Here is a 17,922-nt window from a genome sequence, read left to right on the forward strand (position 1 = left end):
TCAGAGCATGACGGATTGTTGAGGATAACAACGGCTCCAGTTGAGGAGCTTCATGTCAACCTGAGTCAAACTTACATGCTAACCACACTGCTAACAAGGCTAATTGTGCAATGCTTTTGTGTCTGTCCAGGTGAGCGGTCGCCTACGCAGAGCGACGCGATCGGTCTTTCGTCAGACTCCACGTTAGAGGATCTCAGCTCGTACACGTCAGAGTCCTTCGACGACAACGGTACGTCAACACCGCACTTTTACCCGGATCTGCACCGCAACATTTTTTATTACTCTAGATTACAGCGCACCTTGGATTGCGTTAACGTTTCAAAGGAGGGTTTCAAAGGAGGGCATCAAGCCACAGTCAGGGATTCAAGTTAGGGTTTCAAGCCCTGGTTATTGTCGCAAATGAAGGGTTAGGGTTTCAAATTTGTGTTTCAAGCCAAGGTTGACATTTCAGATTTGGGATTCAAGCCTAGGTTAGGGTTTCAAGATTGAATTTTTCAACCAGGGTTACAGTTTCAAAGTAAGGTTTCAAGAGAGGGTTGAGGTTTCACATTAGGGTTACAGGCCTATAGTTAGGGTTTCACAAAAGGGGTATGATTTAAAAATGGGGTTCCAAGCTAGGGTTTGAGTTTAAAAATAGGGTTTGAAGTCAGGATTTTGGTTTCAAATTGGGGTTTCAAGCCTGTACTAGTTTGAAACAAGGGTTAGGGTTCCAAGTCTGGTTAAGAGTTTCAGGCCTGGGTACAGGTTTCAAATGATGGTTTAAACTGCACCAACATTTGGAATTAGTGGAGTTGTTCCTTTGCTTGTGTCGTTTTGCAGAAATTAAAGTATTTTATGAGTAATCTCAGTTAAAAAAAAGAAGAAAAGCAAAAAAAAATCTCCCTGGTGGAGATAGCAATAATACCACTGATGAGGGAGCCTCACACCAGATTGATAACGCCGACACTTAATTAAGCAAAATGAAGTCATTAAGGAGCCGATTAGAATTGAGAGGTGCAAGAAGAAGGAGATGAAGAAGAAGAACTTTTTTTTTCCCACAAAGAACTCAATAGCATTGATCCTCCCTCTGCTACCAGGAAGGCTAACACGCCAATAGCGTGTGTGTGCGTGGCGTGTGTCCTCTCTAATTACTGTAGCAGAGCTGACAACCTATATAGTACACATGCATGCCATACACACACGTGTACAAACGTGACCCTGCGCTATTAGCACATGCACGCACACATGATATGTTAACCTATTCAAGTTAGTGGTTGTGACATTGTGTGTGGTTGTATTTGTGTGTGTGCGTAGCCTCCATCGTGACAGTCATCCGTCTGGTCAACGACACGGTGGACCACATTGAGAGTGAAGGTAGGAAAACACACTTGTAGACACAGTTTGATATTCAAAATTATACTGTTTACATAATGTATACATAAATCTATAATCATTATTTTTGTAGTGTCCAACATGGACAATGAGCAGTGGCAGGACAGTCCTGGTAAGTGTCACATTATACATACTGTACAAACTGTATTTAAACAGCTGTGTTCACATTGACCGCTACTGTGCACGTTTATGTACACATGTTCATGTGAAAGTTGAAAGGTCAGCGTTTGGATCAGTAGGTGGGAAGGTCGGGCCGGCGGGTGGTTGGATGAGGAGGAAAGTATGTAGGTGGGTAGTTGGTTTGGTAAGTATAGAAAGGTAAATGGGTAAGTACAATAGGTAGGTGGATGGTGTGTAGGGTGGTAGGCATCGGAAGGTTGGTAGATGATAGGTAGGTGGGTGGGTCAGAAGGTTGGCAGGTCAGCAGGTGGGTGTGATGGGTAGAAAGATTGATAGGTAGGTTGTAGGTAGGATGATAGATGGGTAGTTGGATAGGTAGGAAGGTGGATAGAAAGATGCAAAAGTAGGCACATGATAAGTAGGTAGATACCGTAAGGGGGTAGGTTGACAGGTAGAGGCTGTAATGCCAAACCAAATTTGATCCTGATCTGATCCAGATTACAGTATAAATTCAATGTCAATTGAACATGTTCAGACAGATCCTAGCAGGTAGACACGTTTCTTTGTAAAGGTTTGGTGGAGCTTTTGTAGTTCTGTGCGTGTTCTTGTTTTACAATAGCTTCAATGTCTTGGTCGTGTGCATCTCCACACGCGTGTGCATTAAAGAGCGACCAATGATGAAGTGTATCTGCTCGCCTCCTCTCAGTAGCTCAGCAATATCACATAGACTCTACTTCACCTCATCAGTACCATAACTTCTGTATACATCTTACACTCTCTCACACCTCATTAACACCAACCTCAATTATTCACTAGCGCAAGTAGACCATGTAGCATTGTTGTTAGCGGGAGTCGCTCGCACGCCCAAGAGAAATAGGTGTGAGCAAGGACCTCCCCCAAGCTAGTTAAACTGGATCCGCAGCAAATTGTACAAATTCATAAAATCGGACATTGTCTAATAATGATATGCTAATTCTAAAATCAAATGCTAATAATGCTAATAATATGTAACAGCATCTGTTGTGTTGCCTTTAACTCAACAGGGCAGAAGAAGTGTTAAACTTCATAACATTTGCAGAATACTCTTAACACACAGATGGTCTCCCGCTAATGTTACGGCTCTGATACTACCTGAGATATGGACCGGAAATATGCTTACAGTTCTGTGCCATTTCTATGATCAAATGTGAACAATGCTAATTATATGTTAAAGATGCGTGACTTCGTGTGTGATGTCACTTTCAACACAACATTGCGGGAGAAGGGTCAAATGTCACACCACTGCGGAAAGGTCATACACAGATGATGTTTCACCGATGTTGCGCAACATGCTAATAATGCTATGCTAATGGGTGATGGCAACTCTTATGTTGCTTTTAACATAAGAGGGCGGGAGAAGTTTTAAAGTTCACATCACGGTCTTGGTATCGTGGAATACCCTGAACACACAGATGGTGTTCCGGCTCCTCTGAAATTGAATATATATGCTAGTGATGCAATGCTAATTGCATCACTAGTATATGCTACTATATGCTAACAATGCAAATAATGCCAATATTAACTTTTAAAAGATTTCTTGACGACATCTGTTGCGGGCAGGAGATGTGTTCAACTTCAAATCGACGTCCAGACATCAAGGAATACCCTTAACACACAAATATTGTCCTGTTGATGTTATGGCTCTGATGCTACACTGTACCTCCAAAACCGGACATATGCTAATGCTAATAATTTGCTAATGATGCGTGAGCAGAATACCATTTAAACGAAGATGGTTATGGGTCTGATACTACCTCTAAAATTGCCCCCGCTTTCTGAACCCTCCGAGTCTACGGCTGTTGACACAGAACAGTGAGAATAACTTGAATTTACAGATGGTTGGGAAGGGGGCTCTAAATTTCATCAGTGGATTGGTCCATCCCGCAGAACCCCAAAACTGGTACCGACTGTCTGTTAGCAAATTAGACAACAAGTCTTACCGGCAGTAATATGAAGTAAACTGCTAAAATTCTCCCATCAGGTTCAGGAAGGTGTGATGGCCCTAGCCGAGACATCGGTTATTGACTTTTATGTCTTGTTCCCTAGCAACCGATGCCACTTCTCCTCATGGCGCATCTCGCGGAGCTCTGTGCCCCCTGCGCTGGTGCAAACAAAAGAAAGAAAAAGAGACTTGAGGGTGTTAAACTTCAAAGATATCAGAGAAACAAGTCTTGACTTCTTTTGTCACAAGGCATCTCTTATAATAATCATCAGTTCCATGATTCCAAGCGATAATCATTAACAATAACAAATGTAATCATCATCATACTCATTCATTATGAGGGAGACATTAGCTAGAGGCCGAATGTGATAAAACGGAAGATTCTTTCACACTGAGATCGTGCAGAATAACCGAGGATCCAGCATGTACTCCCCCTTTTTCCTGTGACCGTGACAATTGCTTTTGACACAGGAGCAGCAAAACCTCACACTCTTACACTACCTCCAAAGCAGAAAAAATGTCAGGTTTAGTTTGTCCCCCCATTTCGTATCAGTATCGCCCAGAACACGTCGAGACTGAAGTGTCATTCTTAACGGCAGCTCTGTAGTCCTCAGGAATCAAACTATTAATTTTTTTTGGTATTTGGTACCAGTAAAGCCAACCCTAAAGGTTCCTGGATCCAGTAAAGCCAACCCTAAAGGTTCCCCAAGCAGGGTCACTCCCAAAGTTCCTTCATCCTGCATTGAAAGGTTTTTACCTGTCCCTGCAGTCTACCACTGGGAATCTGCCAGGCGGAAATCCATAATTGCTTTCAATGCAAAATGGCTGGAGTAACGAGTCGGGTGTTAAAATTCACACTCCAGTCCCACCAATGCCAAATACCTTTACACACAGGCAATGTCCTTCATCGTTTATAATCCTGATAGTACCGCCAAATCTGGTATATTGTCAGGTCGACGGTCCCCCCCCCGCCCCCCCACTTCATGTTGGTCTGAAAGGGGCTCGTCTCCCACAGCCCAGGGGGGTCTAGCTTGGTAGTCCTCAGGAACTAAACTCACATTCTCTGCTGCTGACCACACCCCAAATGTTGCTAGATCTCTTGAAACTATTACCTCCCAACTAGGGTCCAAATATGAATCATTCTGGGTAAAGTTCCACAGAGTCTAAAAGTTTCATCCTGTCTCTGCAGCTTACCACTGGGACTCGTCCAGGCATAACTCCAGCTGGTTCTCGCCAACGCGCCTGCGTCTGCCCGAGATGGCATCCCACTATGACCTGAGCAACGCTCACCAGAACATCCGCCGGGGAGGCAGCACCCGCTCCCTACAGCTGGACTATCCGATCCAGGTCCCAAGCACCAACAGAGGCCAAGAGTCGGTGCCAGAGGCCGGGCGGAGGGCCTTCCAGTGGGAAAAGAACCAGTCGGGCGAGTGGCAGCGGAAGAGGTGGCTGGATGGGGAAGGGCGGCAAAGGAGCAGCGAGGAGTCACCCGTCTACGAGGAATACCGGGAGCCCCGGCAAGACTCGGTACACAGCGAAGACTCTGAGGGTCTCTACGACACCCTTCCCCCAACCCGAGAAGCCTACGACGGGTACCCATCCAGCCCACCGGGCCACAGCTTGCACCCGGCCCAGCTGTTGCCTCCCTTGCGGGCTTGGGCCTCTGGGTCTCGGGAGGACAGCGGCGGACCTCTCGGCTCTGGTGCTATGACCGCTTCTGCGGATGAGCTGGAAAGACTGTTGAACCTGGTGTCACTGCGAGCCAGGAGGGCTACGAGGACCAACAGAACCTCCACTGGGTCAGAACCCGCAGCAGGTTGGCACGGATTCAAATGACCGTCATGACTCTTGACACAAAATACACAACAAGAAAAAAGTGACGCCTCTCTCATCTCGTTAGCGGGGCCTGTTTTTCCGAGGAAAGGACTCTTAGCCACATGCGGCACGCCGCTTCAGAGATGTTATTAAGATTAACGGCATCTTTGTTTAATCATTTCATTACTCATCAATTATTTATTTCATAAGAAGGTCGTTTGGCGGCCGAGCATCACGAGCTTCAAAGTGAAAGATAATTAAAAGTGAGACATTTTTAAGACCGCACACACACACACACACACACACACACACACACCCTGCCTCCGATTTATCGCTGTGTTTTCTCACTGTGAATAAATTGTGTACACTAAGTGAAACTCGTTCTTGTCGTTTGTGGCTGCACTTCACCTCGCACTAGACCTCCGCCAGGCCTTAATCATTCGAAGCACTTCCTACAAGCCAAGAAAGCAAATGGCAGCTGAGTTCTTCCGTCTGTCTCTCAATCTGATAAATGGATTCTCCATCCCTTCACACTTCACTGATGTCTCTCTGGCCCGTCAATGTTCCGTGTTAATTTCATGTCAAAGCAAGAAATGAATTGATTTTGTTGACATGGACCAGCATTTTAATTGAAGGCGTTTCTAATAGCTGACATCAAAGTTAAGATTGTCTGCTCTCTTATCACGCATCTTCATTGTCAGACATTTCTGTGCCACCGCAGGAATGAATGTAATCACATATACGTACTGTATACGCACAGTACATACACGTGCATATACAATAATTATTTATGCACGTATACATATATATATATACGTCTGTGTGTCTGTATATGTTCATATATTGATATACATATCTATTTAATGTCACATTGGCCTTATCACAGTCATCCACAAACCTCTTTGTCATGCACCATTACAGTATGACATATGACCCTGCACCTGATTTAAGATGTTTCTAATTTTTCTCATCTCCTCATTTGGACAAAATAGGTCTAAATAGACATTTTTCTATTTAGGGTGAAATATTAGGAACACCTCTGACTCTGGTGATGATGCAGGGTTATGAGGGAGCCTCACACCAGATTGATAACGCCGACACTTAATTAAGCAAAATGAAGTCATTAAGACAGGTATGAAATGTCGATTTTAGATACGGCATATAACAATGATATTCAATGCCGGTGTATCAACATGGTATCCTAATAGACAACGATACGGCACCTCACAGTATTGAGTTTCGATACTGTATCCATTTGTATTTTTAAACGATGATAGGATACGTCACAATATCGCCATTCAACACTGGCCTATCTATAACGCGCCGTAACAGACAGCCATACGTTAATCTACTTAAGTACTGTGGGGAAGTCTTTCTGGCTTAATTGCATCGCGCCATTGGTCCACGGCGATGTTGGTTTGAGTTCGCAGAGAGCAGGACGCATGCTGAGAAATCACATGAAGCAAAGGGGGGGAGGAAGAGGAGGGTTTGCTCTCACTAACACCGGGATTACACACACAGGGCGCAACCTAATCCGTGTGGCCGACATCTGCCTGGCACACACGCTCACACGCGCACACACGCACAGCTGGAACGGACACAAACAGCATCTCACGCAACCGCTGCTCATGTATTATTCACCAATGCTTTAATTTCAACAGCGTAATCAGCTGCAGCGAGGCATGCCAGAGTTTGTGTGTTCGTGTGTGTGTGTGTGTGTGTCAGATGATTAGCGGGACAATCCTCCGACATATGCCAGGAGCACTGCTGCTGCTGCATGTTTGTTTAATGCGCACTTGTGTGTACTGACTCCCAACCACGGTCAGCAAATTCCATCATGCACTAGTGTTATGTTAGCATGTTAGCATTTTGTTTTCACCAGAAATCACCAATATGCAGGAAAGAGACAATTTAGTCAGAGCCTCCAAAATGAATAGGATTCTTGCTCTGACACGCAACAACGGTGCTTGACATTTGGAAGAAGAACACGTTTATTCTTGTAATTCATTTTGTAATATTGACAATGACATTTTTGTGTGTGGGGGGGGGGGGAGTTAAACAAATTGTAATCAGGATTGCAGTTTATTTGATATACTTTTTAATATGACTTTATTACATAACTGCAACTTAAAAAAATAGACATCTTAAAAAAAGACCAATTATGAGGTAAAAAATATACCTTCATTATTCTTATGTTGTGATTTTCTTTTATTAAAACATTTTTCTTTTATGACTTTAAAATTACAGCTATTCTCGTTACAAGTGACTTTTTTTGCTAATATAGTATGATTTTTAAAAAATTCAACTTCATCATTAACTTTTTATATTAAGCTTATTAAAAGACACATTTATTCTTGTTTTTTTTTACTTTGAAATTTGAGGATCATTCCCGTTGCTTTATTTTTTTCATAATTTTACTATCAACAATCAATTAATTGTTATGTTTTAAATACAATTGTATTCGCATAACATTGAGACTTTAAATAACGTCAAATAAATGTAAAACTAAGAACAAAATACATCTTTAAAAGACTTACACAAAAATAAAACTATTACAAATATTTTTTAGTGTGAAAAAAGACATCTTATATGGTGATATTTTTTTTAATTAACCTTAATCGTTGGCTAACTTTTCTTTTTAATAATAAGCTTTTTTTTAAAAAAAAAAAGAAAGAAAACAATTGTTATTCATGTAACTCATCATCTTTTTTGGCTAATGACATTTTTTTCTTTTGATAATATCCAAGCAGTTTTATGATTTTTTTTCAAATTTGACTATGGCTAATCAATTCAATTTGTCATATAGTGCCCTGCTGTTCCATCATAGTAGCCTGGAGGGCTCTTTGCGTCCTCTCTCTCTCCCCCCTCCCCTCTCTGTTTTCAGCACCTGTCTCCAATCAGCCTCATCACCACCGGTATTTAAGCCTGGAACAGGCAGGCTTTATTGCAGCCTCTCCTAGCGGCACCACGGCCCGCCGTACTCAAGTTAGCCACTTAACTCCTCGTTCGTGTCTCCCAGTGCTCCCCTGTGTTCCTGACCCCCGCCATTCCTGCCACCAAGCCAGCTGCCTGTTCTGTCCACTGCCTGCCAACACATCCAGGACCACCTCCATAACCTTTGCTCAATATACTGTTCGTCATTTTACATCTGCCTCCGCCTGCGCTTGGGTCCAGCTACTCCCCACACGTGACACAATTGTTGCTTTTTAAAATACGACAATGTTGTTCTTATAAAATTGACACCAAAAAAGACAAAAAAATATCTGCGGAAAGGCGTGTTGAAAAATAATTTTGTTTTGTAGGCTAATGGCTAAATTTTTTTTTTTTTGTTCTGACTTTAATTAGACTGACTAAAAACAAAACTTTATTTTTCCCTTGTTTCAGACTTTTTGTATTGTTTTTTTATAATACATAAATTATTTGAATATTATGACTACACAAAAAAGATTTTTTTTTTCTTTGTGTTGCAAACTATTTGAGTGAATCAACAGTGCCTCTGCTGGAAGCAACCAAGTAGTGACCTCCATTTTGCCACCACAGTGATTTCAAGACATGATTAATCAATCAAAGAATTATTCAAACGAAGTTCATTTGCCATGTAATGATCTTATTGGACGTGTTTGACGGGTATGTTAAATCAACGACAAGACATACGCTCCTCAAACACTCATCTTCATTTTTTTTTTTTTTACGGTTTTTTTTTTCCCCCTCCAGCAAGCGTCACAAAAGGTTAATGGCTTCCTCTGGTTTTGTAATTATAAGCAGCTGTTTCACCCTAGCCAAACACTCAGCGGCTTGGATGTAAAAATAATGCATCAGTCACTGGTGGAGCGCTAAGTGGCCCAGCGCTTCGTTAGAGCAAACAAAAGCAAACACATTAGCCGCATAAACACAGCGAGGATGTCAGCACTCCAAATGATCAGCAGTGTGCATAAGGAGCATATTGTTTTACTGCATTACACTTGCACTATGATGCTAAATTGTTAACAAAGCTCAACTTTATTCATAGCGCACTTAACCAACCAAAGCTAAAATGAGTCATACATACATAAAAAAAAAAACAGACATAAAGCTAAAACAATTAATTGCAAGACAAAAACAAGAACAAAGTTAAAAATAATAAAAATAAATAAGTCACTAAAACAAGGGCAGCGTCGCATGCTGTGCTACAAGCTAAGAAATAAATGCTCCCTCCTACGTGTTCCAGGCAAACAGCAAACATTTCGGACCAACTGGAGACACAAGAGAGGATTGTGAACATTTGCCAGCTGACAACAATAAAGTTTATCCATCCATTTTCTGTCGCGCTTCTCCTCAGTAGGGTCGCGGGCGTGCTGGACCCCATCCCAGCAATCTTCGGGCGAGAGGCGGGGTACACCCTGCACTGGTCGCCAGCCAATCGCAGGGCACATATAAACAAACAACCATTCGCACTCACATTCACCCCTACGTGCAATTTAGAGTCTTCAATTAACCTACCGTGCATGTTTCGGGGATGTGGAAGGAAACCGGAGTGCTCGTAGAAAACCCACGCAAGCACAGGGAGAACGTGCAAACGCCACACAGGCGGGGCCGGGATTTGAACCCTGGTCCTCAGAACTGTGAGGCGGATGTGCTAACCAGTCCTCCGCCATGCCACCACAATAAAGTTTAAAAAAAAAAACAGCTGCAACAATTTTCTGTTCCAATTTAAATTCAGTGCATCCTAAAGCCTACCAAATGTAATGAAAGTTGGAAGGGATGACATAAGAACGACACAACTGAATGTGTAATCAGGGCGTTGATCTTTTGGCAATACCATGTCGTCATTGAACATCATCTTGACTTCTTCTGATGGTGTTCCTTTCAACAACAAAAAGAAAAATATATTTATGTTAAAACAAAAAATATCCCCAAAAACCCTAAATATTGTCCCCTCCAAAAATGCTGAATTTTGTTATTTGCTTTTTTTTTTTTTTAAATAAAAAGGACCCAAAGAAATATATATAAAACTTCAAATGATTTCTATAACTTTTTTGTAAAACAAAATACAACTTTCTCACTGGGAAAAAAAATAATATCACTTTTCTGTTGGAAAAATATTTTTGTTGAAGCATCATTTTGTGTCCCCACCCCTCCAAAAAGTGTTTAAATATTAATAATAATAATACAGGTGATTTCTAAAAATCCAACTTTTTGTAAAAAAAAAAAAAAAAAGCAATCAGTCTAACATTCTTGTTGACCTTTGTGTCTAAATACAGTACTTTTTTGTTGTACAAATTCAGCAACTTAACATCATATGAACAGCTTTTTTAGGGAAAACAACATGTTTTGATGAAACAAAATCCACATATTTCCCCCCGAAAAATAAAATAAAACAACTTATTTTGCTGAGAAAAGGGTAGCTTTCTTTTTGAAAGTAACACTTCTTCATGGTAAAAATATTCCTTTTTTTGTTTGTTTGTTTGTTTTTTGTTCAATCTTTTTGTCTGAAGATTTGTCAACTTTTAAATTGGTATTGCCAAAAGTGACTTTTCTTTTGAAAAATTTCCATTTTATTGTAAAAATAAAAATAAAATAATCTTCAATTCGAAATACCACGTTTATCAAAATAAGCCTAAAGAATATTCAACAATGAATAACAATGAACTATTTATACTGTGCATACATGCACTAACTAGTATTAGAAAAAAAGCTTTGTGCAGTGGTGGTCTAAATGAAAACATCCGTCAACTCAATCAATATCTCATGAAAGATGATCAATAACATTCCCATATATTAACATAAAAAAAAGAAAGAAATGAATTGAAAAAACATCTGGTGCAATAGTGGTCTAAGTCCAAACATCCGTCAAATCTATCAATATCTCATGAGAGATGATAAATAATTTTCCCGTATACTAGCATACAAAAGAAACAAACGGATTAGAGAAACAAATTGTGCAGTAGCGGATCATGAACGTCATGAATGATGATAAATAACATTCCCATATACAAACATGCATTTCTGCACTTAACTTAAAAATGAAAAAATGGTGTTAACCCACTTTAGTTCTCAGCGCCTCAATTGACTAAAATTATTACATCCGGCACTTTATTCCTATCTGGCATTGATTACCGCCGTCACTTTTGCTGGATATCCCCCCCGCCCCGCTCTCTTGTCATCCACATTTTGAGCGATGACACATTGAGGCCGGCGACACCCGGCCGTTGGCGGATGAAAGCGTCCTGCTCGGTGTCAGACACACACGAGGACGCAAGGCGCAACCAAAAAACCAACGCAAAAAAAAATGCTTGCAAATTGTGCGTGCGTCATAAAGGTCCAGGGATCAATGACAGCCGTGATGATGCAATTTGTCCGCCCTGACTGAGAGCTCCGTAATGACGCCCGAGAGTGAGTCGGCACGCTTTAGACAAATTGGACACGGGTTTTTTGTCCTCAAACGCTTGTGAAACACAATCTATTGCGCGCTACGCTCAAAGGAACCAATATGACCTCAAAACAGCATTTTGCCTCAAATCAAAAGGATCGTTACGTTTCCACCACAAACAGTACTCTTTGCAATGCTTTTTGTGTTTTTTTTAGTCTGAGAATTGCTTTGCGTTACAACAGAGTCGACAAGCAAGAACGTGCAGTTCAAAACGATTGCGGATCGCGACGTGAGAGTCGATTACGCGCGGAGAAGTGCAGCAAAACTCTGAGCTACAATAATTGGCCAGCTAAACTTTTCGTCAAAAAAATATTCATTTTTTTTCCCCAAAACTTTGTCATGTGTTTGTTGAAAAAAAATATGTGTCAAAAAATAAAGATAGTCGGGAAAAAAATGAATTACCCCCTTTTTGTTGAAAAAAAAAACAGGTTTTCTGTCCCCCCAAAAAGCGTCTTTTTGGAGTAAAAAAAAATTTTATTTCGAAAAAAATAAAATACAAAAAAAAATTACTTTTTTTGTTCGGGAAAACTACTTTTTTTGGTCATAAAATATTTTTGGGGTGAACAAGATACTACAACAATAACAACAAACATTTTTGATAACAAAACAACTTTTCCCCCAATATTTTGTTTGTCAAAAAACGATTTTCTTTGTCAGTAAAAAAAAAAAAAACTTATGAAAAAATATTCCCATTTTTGCTTAAGATGTTTTTATTAGTAAAATAAAAGTAAAATAAAACCTATTGTCAAAAACCATTAATTCAAATCTATTTATTTATTTACTATAATTAATTATATTATATCATAAAAACTTTATTTTTTTCTATTGTAAATTATTTTTTTTATTTTACTTATTTCCTGAAAAGAGAATTCTGAAGAAAAGGGTTTTTCTCTTGTCAAGACATTTTTCCCGTCACAATATTTTGGACAGCACTCTTTTTTGGAATAAATACATATTTTAAATTGATTTATTTATTATTTTATTTAGGTAAAAAAATATTTTTTTTTTTTCCAAAGTGTTCCCATTGTGTTTGAAAATAAAAGCTGATGACACATTGCTGAACACATTCACTGCCATTGACGGCTTTAGAAGTAAAATATCCATGTTAACTGGCTGGCAAAAATGTTAAAAGGCTGGCAGTGAATGAGTTTTAAACAAGTATATACAAATGAATGTAAAAAAATATATATATATTACACAACACAGCAACATCATCTTCCTGTCAGCATGCAGGCAGTTAACATCAAGTAGTTTGAGTGGGAAAAGGTGAATGAATGGCGTCAGTGTGCTGACATGCGTTGCAGATGTTTGCACGCATCGCTCGGCATGCTGAGATGGAGAGAGCGAGCGAGTGAGTGAAAAAGAGCATTAGAGAGCACAAACAAGATGCGTGGGAGGAGGGGATGTGTTAGTGTTACTTGCTCCGTGCACACCGCCACTTTGTCGTCGCATTCATGACAAACAAAAACAATAAAATTAAAAAAAATCAAAATACAAAATACAACAACACGCCAGCGACCCGCGTGAGGATAAGTATTACGGAAAATGGATGGATGGAAATTTACAAACTTTTTTTGTCAGAAAAAAAAGTCAAAAATACAACTTGTTTTTGCGGGAAAATACTACTTTTTGTTGAAAGAAATGTATTTGTGGAATAAATACTACTTTTTAAAATATTTTTTTAAAAAAGAAATGGAAAATTACAACGGTTTTTAACTTATTTACCCTTAAAATAAATGAGTTTTTGTTGAAAATGTTTTTTTAAATTGTTTTTTTCTCTCTTCCCTGTCTCCTACTCAGGGAAAAGATATTTGCATACGCATTCGCGGAAAAAAAACGACAAAATGTCATGAAGGTTTTCCTTTAAATGCGTTTTCTGGGGGAAATGAAATTGTTTTTGTTCAAAAATACAAATTATTTTTCTCAAAAAATATTATTTTTTTGTCCATTAAAAAAATCTATATGTAATAATAATCTATAAAAAAAACACGATTTTTTTTTTTTCTCAATTTATCCCATCAAAATATTTAGGACAGAGACAAATGAAAATCTAATCAAAATATGTTGATAGGTTCAAAAGGTAGGAAATTGCGCCAGTGTGCTGCGCTGCGTTTCTGTTTACTGAGCATCCCTCAGCATGCCGAGAGAGAGCGAGAGAGAGAGAGAGAGAGAGAGAGTATAGACCTATAAAGGCGCGTGGGAGGAGGTGATGTGTTAGTGTTACTCGCGGGGTGTCTCCATGCGCGCCTCACCAGGGGGAGTGTGCGTGCGCGTGAGGTGGGCTGAGGGTGGCTGTGTGATGGGGGGGGGGGGGCAGTATGAAGGCATCATCGGGTTGGGCGGGCGTTCCTCCGGGATGTTGAGCACATCGCTGCCGCTCTGCTTTGCGTGCAGAGGCGTCGCAACGGCTTAGAGCAGACGTCCCCGGTTTGCCCCCCGTCCCTCCCGTCCCCCCCACCCCGTAATAAACCAAAGAGAGGAGCGGAAGAGAGGGCGCCTCAAAAAAAATGAATGACTTTTTGTGAACAAAAGACGGGTGTAACTTTATGTAGGTCACACGTGAGCGCCTCCCTCTGCCGATCAAGTGTCTTAGCAAGAACAACAACAAAAAGCAACAGCAGCGCAAGTAGAAGAAGAAGAAGAAGGAGAAGGAGAAGGAGAAGGCTCAGCAGAGGCGCGGCGATGCTCCGCGGGACTTGATGCCCGACACGCTGGCGCTGCTCCGCAACCGCTCGGAGGAGCCGCGAGCCCTGACCGGTGCCGGCGGCGGCGGCGGCGGCGGCGAGGAGGGCGGCCGGCCCGCGTGGGTCATCGGCATCCTGGCCAGCGTGCTCATCTTCACCACCGTGGTGGACGTGCTGGGCAACCTGCTGGTCATCATCAGCGTCTTCCGGAACCGCAAGCTGAGGAACTCCGGTAAGACACGTTCCCGTTGGCATGTTCTCCTTGATTGACTTGGATTTGTCTGCTTCAGAGGTTCCAAAACTTTTTACGCCAAGTACCACCTAAAAAGGTTCTTCAAGTGCCAATCAACGTGGCCAACATTACTGTAAAAAAAAAAAAAAAAAAAAAATAATATATATATATATATATATATATATATATGTACCTAAAGAACTGTTTCTTAAGAGGAAACAATTCTTAAAGATGGAATGCAAATGTATTGAACTTAAAAGTTAAATACAACTGAAGTGAACTGTACTTGGGCAGTGATTTATTTATTTATTTTTTGCATACCACGAGGAGGAGTTTGCATACTACTACCACTTCGAGAATTGCTGATCTAGGTAGCGAGTTGGTCAGATAAAGGAGGGCGGATGATGCCTTGCTCAAGGGCGCAATTACACTATAATGAACATTTGGAAGAAGCAATGTCAAGTCGTGTTTTTCAAGAAAAAGTCGTAACAAAATAAACCTGCGTACAAAAAAAAAAGTATTTCAAAAAGTGTTTGTTCAGCGAAAATGAGGTTTTTTTGACAAAAAGTAAAAATGTTCAAAGATTTTGGGGAGAAAAATCAGAAATAAATGATTTAAGTGAAGAAAAAAATATTTTGATGAAGTTTTTGGGGACAACAACAATTACAGTATCATTTTTAGGGGAAAAAACACTTATTGGAGAGAAAAGAGTTGTTTTTTAATCCCCCAAAATATTTTTTTCCCCCGCTCGAAATCGGTGTTATTTATTTTTTTAAAGCATTTTCTTGGTGGGGGGGGGAATTTTATTTCTTACGTAAAAGTAATTTTTTAATATTTAGTTTTTGGGGAAGGAAAAAAAGTCTATTTTTGCAGCAGGGGAAAGTTTTGTTCTTTGGAATGCATTTCGCAAAGAAAAAAGTCATATTTTTCCAGGCAATTATTTTGTAAGTTAAATCATATTCTTAGACAAAAGAAATGTTGGAGGATATTCTTTTTATGAAGAAATTATTTTTCTTTTACATAAATGTAAAGTTATTTCACAACTTTCTTTTGAGAAAATATGATAATCCTTTTTCTGGAATAAATTGGCCTTCTTCAAAAATGATGCTATTCTAATAATATGTTGGTTTTATCTAATAAAAAGAAAAAGTCTTCCCTCTTCTTGAAAAATAATGCTTTTCCCCAAAAACACAAATTATTCTCACATTTCAGTGTTTACCGAAATAAAATGACTTTTTTCACCATTTTTTTAAAAAACAGAAAGTCGTTTTTTCCTGAAAGAAAAATACTATTTGTCTCAATTAATAAAAATAAAAAAAATAAAAAGGATTTCATTGTTGTAACATTACAAATTAGTTCCAAATTAGACGTGGTGAGGGTCCAAAATTGTATTTTATTTATTTATTTTTGAGGACCAGTGTGTGTGTTTGGAGCATGTGGGAACTTACTTGCGGCTATTTCTCTGGACCGACCCGGGAACCTTCGGGTGTCATGTTCCACATCGTACTCCCACGCTCCGTCTATTTCTGCCTGTAACGTGTGCATTGCATTGTTACATAAGGAAAAAGTGCTTGTAAATATGCAACAACATGAGTGTTTGTTTTTTTTTTTTAATTATTATTTGTGTGCGTGTATCGAGTCTGTCAGCCTGCAATCAGGGTAAATCGTACTGTCGATTTCAGCGGTACGCATGATGCGGTGCGCGCACACGCATGCACGCACGTTCACTAACACATACACACACACAGGGTTTGCACCTTTTATAACCGAGGACTGGCCGCAGGCTAATTAAGGCTTGAGCCGCTATTATGATGGCGTATTGACAGCATTGATTGATGTCCGCCTGCACTCCCAACAGCTCCGTTTCTTCTTTTTTCCCCAGCAGCCACTCACTCACTCACTTAGTGGAGAGAGCATAAAATGATTGCCAGGTAAAATTAGCCAGGAAGCTGAATGACAGCCTGGACGGAGTTTTTACGGAATTATCACGGCAGCTTGAAAATGAATAAAATGCCTTTCCTGACTCTTTTAGCATAATCTATATATATATATATATAAGAAAAAATAGCACGATATAAAAGTCTACTTTGTGAAAATATACAGCAATGGCATTTTCGCAACATTTTTTCGCTTCAATTCATTGGGCATTGTGCTGTTCCTTCTGGTGGTGTGCGCCTTGGCCACCTGAGGGCAGTATAATACACACGCTGCAGTAACATCGGTCTATTTTTTTAAAAATGATAATGAATATACTGTATGCCTGTGTGTATGGTTATACTGTCTGTCTACATATGTTGTTCAAATATCCGTTGCTTTAAGGGGTTCAGCACTGCGACAAAGATACTATACGTTAGCCTGTCTATGGCATTTAGGATTGTTTGTTAGCATTAAATACTTTTTTTTAATGACAGAGCTGTGCGGTTGTTTTAAATACACAACGTAGAAATTTGTTGTTGTTGTAAAGTGAGTTCAGTTCACTGCCACCATATAGCACTCGTGTCTCAAATGTCTGCTCGCAAGTCAAAGCAAAAAATTGTCCGCATGACAGCCCGTATCTAAAAAAAAAACCACCCGTATCTCAGGGCACCGCTGTAAATTATTAGTTTTATTTTAGCATGTTAACTGCTTTTGTACCCTTGACTAAGTTGACTTTTAAAATTTGGGTCTCATTCTCCCAGGGGCCCGTGCGGCAGGTTTAAAGTGAAAACGGTTCTGGTGTAATAATGATGATGACCTTCATAGGTAAAATGGGCTGAAAGTGTCAAATATGGGAGGTGTGAATTTCCAAGGGGTAAAAAAAAAAAAAAGAGCTCGTATTAAAAAATATATATTGAGAGTGAATGCCTTACAACGATTACCTGCGTCACCGCTCCCCAGCCACCCCGCCCACCTTTAACTTGCCTCACTTGCAGCCCCCCACTCCATCTACAAGGTGAGGAAAAAAATAATTATTTTATCCATCCATCCATTTTCTGAGCCGCTTCTCCTCACTCGGGTCGCGGGCGCGCTGGAGCCTATCCCAGCTGTCATCGGGCAGGAGGCGGGGTACACCCTGAACTGGTTGCCAGCCAATCGCAGGGCACATACAAACAAACAACCATTCGCACTCACATTCACACCTACGGGCAATTTAGAGTCTCCAATTAATGCATGTTTTTGGGATGTGGGAGGAAACCGGAGTTCCCGGAGAAAACCCACGCAGGCACGGGGAGAACATGCAAACTCCACACAGGCGGGGCCGGGGATTGAACCCAGGACCTGAGAACTGTGAGGCTGACGCTCTAACCAGTCGGCCACCGTGCCGCCTAAT

The 17,922-nt window shown here is 40.4% G+C and overlaps 2 protein-coding genes across 3 annotated transcripts in view; both read left to right on the plus strand.

Annotated features, from left to right (window-relative positions):
• Positions 1–5,652, plus strand: part of LOC133416369 (protocadherin Fat 3) — a 78,918-nt gene extending 73,266 nt beyond the window's left edge. Inside the window, exons 47-50 of the mRNA XM_061703220.1 lie at positions 131–229; positions 1,294–1,353; positions 1,445–1,483; positions 4,662–5,652. Of these exons, the coding sequence (XP_061559204.1) occupies positions 131–229; positions 1,294–1,353; positions 1,445–1,483; positions 4,662–5,308 (845 nt within the window). The 3' untranslated portion in view covers positions 5,309–5,652. The remainder of the gene's footprint in view (positions 1–130; positions 230–1,293; positions 1,354–1,444; positions 1,484–4,661) is intronic.
• An 8,285-nt stretch (positions 5,653–13,937) lies between these two features.
• The window catches only part of LOC133415575 (melatonin receptor type 1B-B-like), a 47,936-nt gene continuing 43,951 nt past the window's right edge, over positions 13,938–17,922 (plus strand). The window contains exon 1 of one of the 2 annotated variants that reach the window (XM_061701697.1): positions 13,938–14,612. In XM_061701697.1, the coding sequence (XP_061557681.1) occupies positions 14,396–14,612 (217 nt within the window). In that variant the 5' untranslated portion in view covers positions 13,938–14,395. The remainder of the gene's footprint in view (positions 14,613–17,922) is intronic. The other variant, XM_061701698.1, reaches the window with a different exon arrangement.

Source organism: Phycodurus eques, chromosome 17 (assembly GCF_024500275.1).
Source record: "Phycodurus eques isolate BA_2022a chromosome 17, UOR_Pequ_1.1, whole genome shotgun sequence".
Lineage (NCBI taxonomy): Eukaryota > Metazoa > Chordata > Actinopteri > Syngnathiformes > Syngnathidae > Phycodurus > Phycodurus eques.